The 13,517-nt window shown below is 47.8% G+C and overlaps 2 protein-coding genes across 4 annotated transcripts; both read right to left on the minus strand.

Annotated features, from left to right (window-relative positions):
* Window positions 1–322: 322 nt before the first annotated feature.
* Window positions 323–3,025, minus strand: LOC6531070 (phosphoenolpyruvate carboxykinase [GTP]). Its single transcript, XM_002091868.4, has 2 exons — window positions 2,692–3,025; window positions 323–2,524 (listed from the first exon to the last, which is right to left on the minus strand). The coding sequence occupies exons 1-2, from the start codon at window positions 2,721–2,723 to the stop codon at window positions 613–615; spliced, it is 1,944 nt and encodes a 647-aa protein (XP_002091904.1). The 5' UTR covers window positions 2,724–3,025; the 3' UTR covers window positions 323–612.
* Window positions 3,026–5,582: 2,557 nt separating this feature from the next.
* Window positions 5,583–12,998, minus strand: LOC6531071 (phosphoenolpyruvate carboxykinase [GTP]). Of its 3 annotated transcripts, none has more exons than XM_002091869.4 (2): window positions 12,496–12,998; window positions 5,583–7,552 (listed from the first exon to the last, which is right to left on the minus strand). In XM_002091869.4, the coding sequence occupies exons 1-2, from the start codon at window positions 12,528–12,530 to the stop codon at window positions 5,668–5,670; spliced, it is 1,920 nt and encodes a 639-aa protein (XP_002091905.1). In that variant the 5' UTR covers window positions 12,531–12,998; the 3' UTR covers window positions 5,583–5,667. The 3 variants fall into 3 exon arrangements, with proteins under 3 accessions (XP_002091905.1, XP_039228378.1, XP_039228379.1); XM_039372444.2 differs by lacking the exon at window positions 12,496–12,998 and adding an exon at window positions 8,504–8,576; XM_039372445.2 differs by lacking the exon at window positions 12,496–12,998 and adding an exon at window positions 7,732–7,804.
* Window positions 12,999–13,517: the final 519 nt, after the last annotated feature.

The raw sequence follows: 13,517 nt of genomic DNA on the forward strand, positions 1-13,517 counted from the left end.
TCTTATATAATGCGAATGTTAAACAATGTATTATTGTATTACTATAAATATATTAATTATCTTAGTTGCGAAACAAGAGTAAATCTAGTTACACAAGTCACATCTTTCAATTGTAACATTTCAAAATCACTACTCAATCATTTATAAATCTTAAAACGTATTAAAACTTGTTTTTCTGTTTAACTAATTTGTATAAAACAAATTGTTGCTAATAAATAAATCGTGCAGATATGAAGCACGACTCACTACATTAAGCTATGCTTCAGCTTAGAATGTTTATAACTTCCAAAAAGCCAAGTTTCTTGTGATAAATAAATACTCATTTAGGATGTAGGTTATAAAATCGTCTTGTTTTATTTTTTTGATATTTTTTGTTTGTTTTGCACTACTTGCTAATCTTATAGCTGCTTATATAATAAATAGTTGGAAGTCTTCGGCTTAAAAACTAGAGAAACGACTATAAAAGGTATTGGGGTATTGGGATATAGGACAGGATAACAAGTTGGTCTGGTGAGTATATGGGGGTTCAGTACGGGATAGCACAGTGGGTGAGCAGGTGTGTATGTGGGTTGGTAAAGATGCTGCAGATGGAACGCTCCTCGTTGATCCTGTTTACAGGTTGGCCACGCGGCTGGACAGCTCGTCGAGCTGCTGGTAAATGCTGGCCGGAAGATCGGCGCCCACCTGCGACTCGAAGTAGGTGCGGATCTCCTTGACCTCCTGCGACCAGAACTGCTTGGGCAGCGAGAAGATCTCCTCCACGTCCACCTTGTCCTTCATGCCATCGAGATTGAGGGCACCCTCGGCGGGAATGTGTCCAATGGCCGAGTCCACGTAGCAGGATTCGCCATTGACCCGGCGCAGAATCCATTCGAGCACACGGGAGTTCTCGCCGTATCCGGGCCACATGAACTTGCCCTCGGCGCTCTTGCGGAACCAGTTGACGTGGAAGATCTTGGGCACCTGGCCACGCTTCTCCATGCTCAGCCAGTGGGCGACGTAGTCACCAAAGTTGTAGCCAAAGAATGGCCTCATCGCGAAGGGATCGTGCATGATCACCTTGCCCTTGTGCTCGGCGGCAGCAGTGGCCTCACTCCTCATCGCAGCTCCAATGAAGACTCCGTGGGTCCAGTCCCGAGCCTCATAGATTAGGGGCACTCCGGCGGGACGACGTCCTCCAAAGAGCATGGCGGAGATGGGCACTCCCGCTGGATCTTCCCAGGCTCCATCGATAATCGGGCACTGGGCGGCCGGGGTGCAGAAGCGGGAATTGGGATGCGCAGCGGGCTTGCCGGAATCCTTTGACCAGGGCTTGCCCAGCCAGTCGGTGATCTGGACATTGGGTGCCAGACTGCTCTCCATGCCCTCCCAGTAAACTCCACCATCGGAGGTGGAGGCGACGTTCGTGAAGATGGTGTTCTTGAACACCGTGTTCATGGCAATGGGATTGGTCTCCATCGAGGTGCCGGGTGCCACGCCAAAGAATCCATTTTCGGGGTTAATGGCACGCAGCACTCCCTGCGCGTCGAACTTCATCCAGGCGATGTCGTCGCCCACGCACTCCACCTTGTAGTTGGCCAACGAGGGATTCAGCATGGCCAGGTTGGTCTTGCCACAGGCCGACGGGAAGGCGGCAGTGATGTACTTCTTCTCGCCCTTGGGATCGGTGATGCCCAGGATCAGCATGTGCTCGGCCAGCCAGCCCTCCCGCTTGGCAATGGTGCTGCCAATCCGCAGGGCGAAGCACTTCTTGCCCAGCAGCGAGTTGCCGCCGTAGCCGGAACCGTAGGACACAATCAGATTCTCGGCGGGCTTGTGCAGAATGATGGTGCGCTCGGGATCACAGGGCCAGGATGGCTGCTCCACCTGTCCGTTGGCCGGGGCGCCCACAGAGTGCAGGGCGCGGACGAACTCCTCCTTCTTGGCCAGCTGGCGCAGGACAGCGGCTCCCATGCGTGTCATGATCCTCATGGAGGCCACCACGTACGCGGAGTCCGTGAGCTCGATGCCGATCTTGGAGAGCGGCGAGCCCACAGGTCCCATGCTGAAGGGCACCACGTACATGGTGCGACCCTTCATGCAGCCGGGGAAACGCTGCTGCACTGCAGCCTCCATGTCGCTGGGCGAGATCCAGTTGCCCAGCGTTCCCTTGACGCCCTCCACTGGCGTGGGAATCGTCTCCTCTCGCCGATCCGTGCAGATGAAGGTGCGTGACTCCACACGAGCCACATCCGCGGGATTGGTGCGAGCCAGCCAGCAGTTCTCGTACTTGGGCAGCGGCACAATGGTGCCTGCCTCCAGGAGGCTCTTGATGAGCATCTTGTTCTCCTGCTCGCTGCCATCGCAGATGTGCACCTGGTCGGGCTGGCACATGGCGATACCCTCCTCCACGAACGCACGGACGCCGGTGGTCAGCGCATCCACATTGCCATACGAGATGGGAATGCCACGGATGTGGCTATACAGACCGCAATTGTCCTGGCGCAACTTGTGCAACTGGGGCAGACCGCACACATTGCCGGAGCTGAAGAGAGAGGATAGAGGAGGTGGGTGATTAAAGTTGCAATTTAATTAACTGACTGCGTGTAGTGGGACACCAAATAATGGACTGCATTAAATATTAATTGCCATTAAAATCGCCCCATTGAATGCGTTTTGAGTGACCTCTTTCATATATGTATGTATACTTACATAATTTTGCTTTGTTCAATGAGCTCAGGCATTTTGTTATTTGTGTTGTATTTTCTGAATTTCTCTCGAAAAAAAATTTGGAATATTTTTGTTGCAAGATTTCGCGTTAAATAGTTTTCTTTTTTGGCACTTTGCTTAATTCGCTTATCACAATTTTTTGGCGGGTGGTTGGGTGGGTAATTATCACAATTAGTGTTCTACTGTCGCGGAGACTTTGCGTTCATATGTTCTTCCACAGCTTTTTGTCAAACATCAACTTGATTTTCAGACCACTGAAAGTAGGCTTTTCACTTGATCTTTCCATTTACTCTGGCCACGAGTAACTGATGCCAACTGCTCCGATCCGGGGCCTTATATACCCGCACCCAAGCCCATCGAGGCGACTAGAACCAGTCGCCGACAGCCGGCCGATCGCCTCGGAAATCGGGTTTTACGATCGCCACGCCGCCGAGCGAGAGGGTCAAACTCCGGACGAGCTGATTGGCTGCCGGCGGAGGCTCGGCGATTGTTTTGGTTTTTCACAGGCGTTCAGCTACATTCAGATGGGGGCTATGGGCTACTCATTGGTATATGGGGTATGGGTATGTCCCCACTTGGCAACAGCAGACGACTGTTGTTTTCGTTGTTTTTTTTAGCTAGTGCGTTTGCATTGATAAGCGTTTGTTGTTATTTTGAACACCCTGATATTTGCCACTTTCGCGCTGTTAATTTAATTATTCTGTTTATGATTTTGTGCGATACAAGTGTGTGCGAAAAGCCGCTGCGAAAATACAAACCAGTTCATGGACAGCTGAGGCAACAACAGCACTTGTTGTTTGTTGCCTCCCTGCAGCTGGGTAAATTCTGGATGAGTCTATAGCTGCATTGGCCAGATATAGATACATTGGCCACTCATACAGATACAGATACATTGGCCACTCATACAGATACAGATACATTGGCCACTCATACAGATACAGATACATTGGCCACACTCATACAGTCAGATACATTGGTGCAACATGGGCTGGTTAGCCACCAGACACACACACGCGCCCTCCTACGCCTGCTGACCACATGTGTTGGCCTCTCGTTTTGTTTTGGCCATTTGCCAAATCGAAAAAACTTTCGCTTATTTGCAGAATCGGTGACGGAAAATTTGTATGCTAATCCGAACCCCCGCCCCACTTCCCCTCACGGCAAGCATATAAGTTGGGGGTATCTCCTCAATTGGCCATGGCCGCCTTGGAGGCCAGCATTCGCATTCATGTGACTCGCGGGAGGCGCACCAAGAATAGCATGGCCCGGATGGTTGGCCACTCTTGTTCTTTTGTCGCTGGGGAAGGAGAAATGAAGGTGCTGCCGGTGGTGTGACTTTGCTCCCCCCAATCCAGTTTACCAGAAGCCCCAGAAGCTCCAGAATCCGCTGGAATCCGCTACTCTAGGAAGAAGTTTAACGTAAACATTCAGGAAAGTTTCTGCTTCTCTTCGCTTGTGTGCACATTTATTTTTAGCCGTGCTATTTCTAATATTAAATCAACTTGCTGCTTGCCAATTCTAATTTAAAAGTTCAAGAAAACTTCATAACAAATAAACTGAATATAATTAACAAATAAACTAAATACAATTAACAAATAAGCTAAATGCTGTTTTAAATAAACTAAATGCAATTTTAATTAAACTAAATGCTATTTTAGTTAAACTAAATTCAATTTTAAATTAAACTAAATGCAATTTTATTAAGCTTCTTATAAATAATAATAATAAACCAGCTCTCGTTGACCGCTCACTTAGCCTAGACCCAGAAGCCATTGGCGCCCAACGTCCTTGGAGAAACCTGATCAGATGGTTGTCCTTGGTCCTTGGCTCCCCCATTCCCCCATTCACCCATTCCCCTCCCCCACTCCCCATCCCTCATTTTTGACTCCCTTTTGCAAACAGTTCAGTTTCGCATTAAATCGAATTCGTCTACACGCGTTGCCGCGATTTTCGGCTCGTTTATTTATAACTATGGACTTGTTTTTCTAGTTGGGCCTGATAATCTTCATCATCGCCGCTAATTGCTGGACTCAGACCCAGACTTGGACTCGGACTCGGACTCAGACTCAGACTCTTAACTGCTCCGCTCCTGTTCCCACCTAACCCGCCCACTTGGCGCATTTCGATGATTCGGGTGTATTTGGAATGTACGTCAATAGACGATCGATTCGCTTAATATATGCATAATCAATATGCGATCGGTTGGGCAGAAGGCATTGGGGATGAGGCGACCGGGTGGGTTATCAGTGGACGAGCCTCTGAGTTCGTCTAAATATAGATCAGACCCGGATTTGTACGGTCGACCAGGAAAACTTTCCAAGGGAAAACATCGCCATGAGGATCTTTGCACTGCCTATGAACTATTTTTAGGGATTTACTTTCTTAGCTATTTGACCTTTTGGGTTTCCTGGCTAATTGCACTTTTGGTTTCTGAGCTGTTTGGCCCTTTGGTTTCCCAGCTAAATGGACTTTTGGATTCTGGGCTATTTAGCCTTTTGGTCTCTGGACTATTTGGGCTTCTGGTTTCTTAACTATTTGGCTACTTATCACTGTTCACCCCATAGTGCAGATCACACCACACGCTGCCAATTCAGCAATCAGTCCTTGGCAACCCACCCAAAATGGCAAATGGTCATCCATAAACATTCTTTTTTTTTTTTTTTTGGCTTTTTCTGGCATTTATTTGCTTGTTTTTCATCGCGTCGATCTGTTGATAAGTTAGGTTAAACGGCATTATGGATTTATACGCTTGTTTACGCCAATTGCGGACGGGCCTCCGCCGGGGCGACCACTGATAAGCCGCGTCCAGGCCACGCCCCAAACCCAATTTCTATGGCAATCCCAATCCCAATCGCGAATAGGCACAAGTCGAATTTCGCTATAAAAATCTCGTTCGTTTCGTTTTATTTTAGGCAATAAGGGGTCTTAGATTAGGAAATAACCTATGGAACACACACATCACATGTCAGCCACACGCGCCTTCAGCTCCCTCAGCTCCTCGGCCACGGGACCTGGCAGATGGTGACCCACCTGCTCTTCGAAGTACCGCTCTATGGCAGCCACTTCCTGCGTCCAAAAATCCTTCGGCAGATCGAACAGCTGGTCGAGATCAATGTCCTCCTTCAAGCTCTCCAAGTTCAGTGCATCCTTGCTGGGCAGCCGGCCAATGGGCGAATCCTCAAAGCACTGCTCGCCCTCCACTCGCCGAAAGATCCAGTCCAGAACTCGGGAGTTCTCGCCGAATCCGGGCCACAGGAACTGGCCCTCGCTGCTCTTGCGGAACCAGTTCACGTGGAAGATCTTGGGCACCTGGCCACGCTGCTCCATACTCAGCCAGTGGCCCAGATAGTCGCCAAAGTTGTAGCCGAAGAAGGGTCTCATGGCGAAGGGATCGTGCATGATCACCTTGCCCTTGAATTCAGCGGCAGCGGTGGCCTCGCTCCTCATCGCAGCTCCAATGAATACGCCGTGCTTCCAGTCGCGAGCCTCGTACACCAAGGGAACGCCAGTGGGACGACGTCCGCCAAAAAGAATGGCGGAGATGGGCACTCCTTCGCTGTCCTCCCAGGCGGGATCGATGATGGGGCACTGAGAGGCGGGTGTGCAGAATCTGGAGTTGGGATGGGCAGCCGGCTTGCCGGACTCCTGGGACCAGAGTTTGCCCAACCAGTCCGTGACTGTGACGCCCTTTAGCTGATCCTTCTCCATGCCCTCCCAGTAAACTCCACCATCGGATGTGGAGGCCACGTTCGTGAAGACCGAGTTTCGGAATATCGTATCCATGGCTATGGGATTGGTGGCCCTCGAGGTGCCGGGCGCCACGCCAAAGAATCCATTCTCCGGATTAATCGCGCGCAGCACACCCTTCTTATCGAACTTCATCCAGGCGATGTCATCGCCCACACACTCCACCTTGTAGCCCGGCAAGGTAGGTGTCATCATGGCCAGGTTGGTCTTGCCGCAGGCCGATGGAAAGGCGGCAGCAATGTAGATCTTCTTGCCCTGCGGATTGGTGATGCCCAGGATCAGCATGTGCTCGGCCAGCCAGCCCTCCCGCTTGGCAATGGTGCTGCCAATCCTCAGGGCGAGGCACTTCTTGCCCAGCAGCGAGTTGCCACCATAGCCAGATCCATAAGATACAATCTCATTTTCCGCCGGCTTGTGCAGCACAATGGTGCGTTCGGGATCGCAGGGCCAGGATGGCATCGCCTGGACTCCACTCTTGGGCGTACCCACCGAATGCAGACACTTGACGAACTGCCCATCGCCAGATTGCAGGTAATTTAGCACTGGATTGCCCGCTCGAGTCATGATCTTCATGGACTCCACGACGTATGGTGAGTCCGTGATCTCGATGCCGATTTTGGACAGAGGTGAGCCCACTGGACCCATGCTGAAGGGAATGACATACATGGTGCGACCCTTCATGCAGCCGGGGAATCGCTCCTTGATCGCCGCCTGCAAATCCTCTTCCGCCAACCAGTTACCCAGCATTCCCGGTGTGGCCTTCTCCGTAACCGGTACTGTCTGCTCCTTCGAATCCGTAGAGATGAAGGTCTTGCCCTCCACTCGAGCCACATCCGCCGGATTGGTCCTGGCCAGCCAGCAATTCTCGTACTTCGGCAGCGGTATGATGGTGCCCTTCTTCAGCATGATGCACTGGAGCAACTTGCTCTCGCCCTCAGTTCCATCGCAGATGTGCACCCTTTCCGGTTGGCAGAGATCCACGCACTTCTCCACGTACTGTTTGACGGCCGGGGTGAGGATCTTGGCATCGCCATACTGGACGGAGAGGAAGCGACAGGTCAGGCGAAAGTTCAAGTTCCGGCGTGGGGAGACCAATCTGGAAGAAGACCAGATAGTTTATACTTTAAAGGCAATGCTGGTATCTTAATCTTAGGTTCTTCTTTTGAATAAAGTAAACTCAATATGGTTGAATATTAGACTGGTTAGGTGAAAGGGTATATACAATTCTCTACCTATTTATTCAGCTCATGATAACGACCTATTCAGATACTCTACCTACAGCTACCGCCAGTCGTACAGGCGACTAACCGAATCGCGCACAACTGTACCCCTTTGGCGGACCTCGTAACGTGAATTTCAAATTCTAAGCGCTAAGGCACAGCCGGCGGAAAAGAGCCAGCGCCGTGAAAGAAACGAATACAAATGAAATCCGAATACAAACAGCAAAAGATACAGCCAAACTGGCTGATCAGCTGTTCGCCGTCTGGTCGTTCAGGTTTTGTTTGGGCTCCACAGCTCCACCAATCCACCAATCCACCGATCCAAACTCGAGAAACTGGCTTGCCGCATTTCGCACAGAGCACTGGGATGCGGGGAATTGGAGTTGGGAGGAGGTGGTGGCCATAAAGGGGTCCCCAGTCGATGCAACCTTCGTGTAGCGGCCAGTCCACGTCACTTTCATTAGAAGCAGGTTCAGGCGGGGAGCTCCCCCAGACAGCATGATGCAATCTTTCATCATCTTTTCGCGGCATGAGGAGCCACTGCTCTTTGTGCTCTCTGTTTTGGTTCTGCAGATAGGCCAGATAAGCGAGGAGCAGGTAGTCTGCTCGTGGAATGGAAATGGGTACGGGTTTGGGTATGGGTATGGTATCTATGCGACATGGTAACCCATGTTTCCAGCGGAAATCGTCGAGATACATGTGTGTATACGTATTATGTCTGTGGGTCAGCAACTCGCACAGTTTTTGGGTGTCACTATCACAAGCCAGACGGCTGACTGTCGGTTACAAGGGGTCCAAAGTCCAGTGATCCCCCGCCTCCGACTCACCAGCGGAATAATCGCTTACACGCGCTCAGGGTTGCCCCACTTGTGACGTCAGTCGATTGTCTGGGGAAACGTAGAAATACCCCCCAAAATAAATGAATGCATGTTTTATACTGTTTTGAAACTGCGCAGTTTTCACCACATTCGCACCTACATATTGTAGATACTTATAGCAAGTTGGCCTGGTCTATATTAGCATAAGTTGTCTGCATGGTCGCGGCGTGTGAGGTGAATGATAAACGCCAGCGATGTCTCTTCGTGTCGCGGCTTTTGCCAATTCTGTATCCTAAATAGTGGAGGATGGGCAATTGGCAGCTTAATTAAATGAAAATGAAAACTTAATTCAATCATATTAACTGGCTTTTGTTTGGGGCCTTTATGGCCAGCGTCTGGCTTTTATCGTGGCCCATGCGTGTGAGAATATAAGTTGCCAGCCTCGAAGGCCGTGAAACTCCAGTTAAATAGTCCAACGATATTTATGACGGCACTGATATGGATGAGTGGGCAGCAGGCAGCATATTGGCATACCGCTTGAATCCAAATCGTACCGCTTCAGTATCGCTGTTGACACCAGCAGCTAATTGTTTGAGCAGCACTCGAGTGGTCGCTTTGGTTTTGATTAGGGACACGCGCCTCAGTTGGATGCTGAAAATCCGCTGCGTATTCGAATCTATTTCGGGAGATAACAGTCGAGGAATTTCTGCTGGCCTTTTCAAATGGCAACTACAGACCCTCCTCCTCCCTCCTTCCTAATGACGCCACCAATGTTGACCCTCCCAAATACCCTGCCAAGGGGCTTCACAGAATGCTCCACTACTTTGGCACCACATGAATGAGTAAGCACTTCGAGTGTATTTCCCACTTCGCAGACTTTCTCTAGTTGTTTACGCTTTTTATTGCAAAAAATACGCATTAAATACTTTCGTCGAATTTTCAGCGCGTGTTCCACTGATGTATGTGTTTGTGTCTTTTTATATGGAAAAAGAACATATCAGGCTAAAAATAGTAAGTACGAAAATGTCCGCCCCAAAAAACACTTGGCAACAGTCATGGGGGTGTCAGCTGATTCATCAGATTTTCCTCAACCAAAAACTGTACTTGCAGTCTGACGAAATAAACGAAACTGGTTCTATTAGAGGGTTCATTAGCCTTGCCCCTTTGCCTCAGATTCAATGAAAGAACCCAGCACTCAGTATCTGAAATTGAAGGCGAAGGGCAGCCACAATCTGCGGCTTATCAGCTGGAGTTGTATCAGTAGACCATCGAGGGGTGGGGGCGACAATTTTATGGATACTTAAACCAGAGATGGGATACTTATTCATAAAGCCCAAACAAAGCCAGAATGTGAGCTGGAAATTGCTAAGTTACATGTGAGCTACTCAAAGTTACTGTGACGTTAAGTTTGTTTAGAGGAAAATCTCTTATCAGTGCCGCAGATGCAAAGTTTTCCGCTAGCAAGATTATTATTCGCATCATCATAAGTAAACAGAATATTGCACACTCCTAGTAAAACTTTGTTTTTATTAATAAACTGTTTGCAAATAACAAAGAACACAATGCAGCATGAGTAATCCAATTACACTGCCTTCCTTGTTCTTAAAAATACCTTTGTTGCCATAAATTCCTGCTCCCAATAAACTGCGCAGAAAGTGCGGTGGGAAATTCAGTGTGAACTGGATTTTACGGCACCCAGTCTCGAGGATGTTTTCTAAGTACTAATAGACTGCTGTTGTAGAACGCTCATTACTGCATATCAAAGTCCACAGAGTGGCAGCGACTAATTTCGTATTTTGTTTACCGACTGATAAGCGATTCCAGACTGCCCACGCTTCCATATAGGAATACATAGTACCTACTTGTAGATTAACGAGTGGTATACAGTGTATAAGGTAATGGTTGAATGCGGGTCTGTGTTCTGTCTGGTATATTCCATCAGTTACATGGAGTAAAATCCACTTACTTGCGAAAGCATTTCAATTGGTTGCAAACGGCTAATTTAATGAATGAAATGATTCATTTTTGTAGAGGAAATGCAAACAAATCGTCATTAGATTGGGGAATCTTATCTAGAAGTTTCTGGGAATTGTGGTAAACAAACCATTAACTGATAGGAGGTAATCGTTAGCAGACTATGAGCCTAGTTTCCCACATACAAAAGTTCAGCAAAACATTCGCTGATCGATGGGGCCTTCCAAAAAGGCGCGTGGGTCTTTTAGCCGATAAGCGGAATTAACCTTAATTATATTTAGGGAATTGTTTTTATTCCTCGCCTGCATAAGTAATGCTATTTGCTTTGGCAAATTCGCAAACGGGGGCTCGGCCTGAAAAATAGATTCAGAGGCTCGCGTCGTCAACAATAATATTATTCGTTTTGTTGTTACTTCACCGACGACGTCGCAGTGTCTAAAGGTTATCATCAATGGCAGTTCCATAAAACGAAAAAGTATCTTTCGGATACTTGCAGCCTATATATATACTTTAGTGTTACTTGCGCTGCAATTGGCCTACAAGTGGGTGGGTTTGTGGGCCAAAAAGAGGCTCCAAAACACGCCACCCCATGAAAACAGAAGCCAAACGTAAAAAACAGTCAACAGGCGGCGACGAATGCGAGGCGTTGTTGCTAAGCGGCCTCAAAAACCCATACATGCAGCGCTTTGTTTTTATTTTGCCCGCCTAATGGCACACACACATACACAAAAGAGAGGCAGAGCCAGTTGGACAACTTGCCAGCGATCGCACACGCACACACAGTCGCACACGCCGAGAAAACGAGTCAAAACAAAACTGCAAAAATAATAAAGAGCCTGTTGGTGCAGGGGGAGGGGAGGTGTGGATACGGGAAGCACTGATAAAGAATGAAACAAAGGAGAAGGCGGCAATCGCGAAGCTTTTCATTGAACAAAACGTTTGGCGAAAAAATGTTGCATAAACAAAGGCGCAGCCAAAGAACTTTTACGGCTTTGGCCACTCACCTGTCGCCTGAAAGTAGGCAGCAAAAGTGCTTCAGTGCGCCCGCGAAGCAGAAATATTCAACGAACTACGCCTAAGCTACAGTGCACTTTAAAAAATAGATACTGCCAAGTGTAAATAAATAAAAATAGTAATTAAAAAAAATTATTTCTTTTTTAATTGAAAATATAAACCCAAGCTGAGTACGAATTTGTTGGCTTCAAGCTGATAGCACAATTGTATGACAGACGAGCTTTTGCTGAGAGAGTATCTGCTATGCATGCAAATACCCCAGCCACCAAGAGATTAAGAATACATGGCATCCGAGTGCAATGATCTGGGGAGCATATAAATGACATTAACATTGATGGCGGTGCTGTTGGGGGTCATTTTGCCACTTGTTTACATGAATGAAAGTGTAACGGACGCTTTGCGACTGGCAGAGCGTGGAATTTTCCCGCCACGCGATAAGAGTGATTCAATACTATTAGTATGACATTTTAGTTGAGGCAGGTAAGTTACTAGGCAATGACAGCTACTAAGTCGGGTTAACCTTAGGGCTTGTAATCCAAGTAGACGGCTCAGTGTTATTAGGCGATTTGGAATACCCCTTTGGTTAGAAATGATGGGAGTATTGGTTTGATCGAAAATAACTTGGTTTCAAAATAAGTCATTTAGTAATATGATGAGATGATTCGGGTTGAAGCAAACTGATACAATATCCTAAAATCAAATGATTTGTATATTATGCAGTGTGAGCATTTTCCTTCGCTTAGTGGCATTTTGGGTTTATGAAGTGCCTCAAAGCGATTAGATTAATTACTGTCAAAAAGTGAATTGCGACTGAAATAAACATTATATTTAAAGTTAATCAGCTGCTGAAAGAAGCACCTCATAATAGGAATGCCTGCTTGTTTTCTAAGAGCTACACGGTATTCAGCTGTCTAGCTCACTTAAGATTTACCTCGACTGCAAAGTATCCCTTTGGGGTTTCGCCACCATGGAATCCCGCCAATCCGGCGGAATCCGAATCCCATTAGACTCACCCGCTTCGCAGCAGCTGCGCGCCTTTGAGCAGCATTCTGTCACCTGTTTGCGTTGGCTTTCACTTTCTTATTTTGCCCGCTAATAGTCGTACTCTTGGCAGCCAATGTAATTGCAATTTTATCTCCGCCTTAATCAATTTATTGCGCTTCGTTTGGCCGCAGGGTTCCCTCTGTTAATTTGATGAAATTGCCAAGCTAATTTGAATTTATCTCAGCCTCGTCTGCAATGTACTCGGATGTCTCTGGATGTCTCTAGAGATCTCTGGCGCACTTGTTGCGCTTCAGTTACAGTTGCAGCCACGCCAAAAGATTATGTTTCGGATTCAAATTCAAATTCGGCTTCAGATTCAGATATAGCGGAGCACTTGTTGCTGCTCTGGCACAACGAGCCAAACTGACTTTATGCGGCACTCGCTGCGCTCAAGTAACATGTGTGCGCAGACGACAGCCAGCCGAGCATTTTGCTTGGGTCTCAGCTCCGTTCCCTCGCTCTCATATGAGAACGATCCCATCCGATCCGATCCTATATTCGTTTCGATTCGATTCAATTCGATTCGATTCTTGCCGCTGAAGCATATGGTGTATATGTTTTGCTTTCGCTCTGATAAGATAAGAGACCACACACTCTGCGGCCGTTGCATTTGGGGCTTGTGCTACGTGCCGCCCACTGCATATTCAGCAGGTGGTGGGGAAAAGCTCAGCAGGGGGGTGGGGGTAGGATTGGGATTGGAAAACTCGGAAAACACGCCCCCCTTTTGGCAAGCTTACCGGTCTGGCTGGTCTGCGAACCTATTTTGCAATGTCTGCGCTGTTATCACACCAACTCTGATTACTCCATCGCCGAGCTGCCGCTCTACACATTTAAAAGTACAAACAAAATGTTGTGACATAAAAAGCCAATTATATAAAAACAATCAAAAAAATGTTCCAAGTACAAAGTAGACAATGGATAATTAAAAGGGCAAATTGATATGTTTTAAAAATACTATTATTATTAGAAGTGCCTTGCATATTTTGTTTCA

This window comes from Drosophila yakuba, chromosome 2R (assembly GCF_016746365.2).
Source record: "Drosophila yakuba strain Tai18E2 chromosome 2R, Prin_Dyak_Tai18E2_2.1, whole genome shotgun sequence".
NCBI classification, from domain to species: Eukaryota; Metazoa; Arthropoda; class Insecta; order Diptera; family Drosophilidae; genus Drosophila; species Drosophila yakuba.

What these genes read in the sequence shown, in the direction of transcription:
- LOC6531070 (XM_002091868.4), bottom strand. Translation starts at nt 2,723, where the DNA reads ATGCCTGAGCTCATTGAACAAAGCAAAATTAT. An exon ending in ATTGAACAAAGCAAAATTAT is followed by an intron (nt 2,525 to 2,691) that starts GTAAGTATACAT and finishes CTCTCTCTTCAG; the next exon opens with CTCCGGCAATGTGTGCGGTC.
- LOC6531071 (XM_002091869.4), bottom strand. Translation starts at nt 12,530, where the DNA reads ATGCTGCTCAAAGGCGCGCAGCTGCTGCGAAGCGG. An exon ending in GCGCAGCTGCTGCGAAGCGG is followed by an intron (nt 7,553 to 12,495) that starts GTGAGTCTAATG and finishes GTCTTCTTCCAG; the next exon opens with ATTGGTCTCCCCACGCCGGA.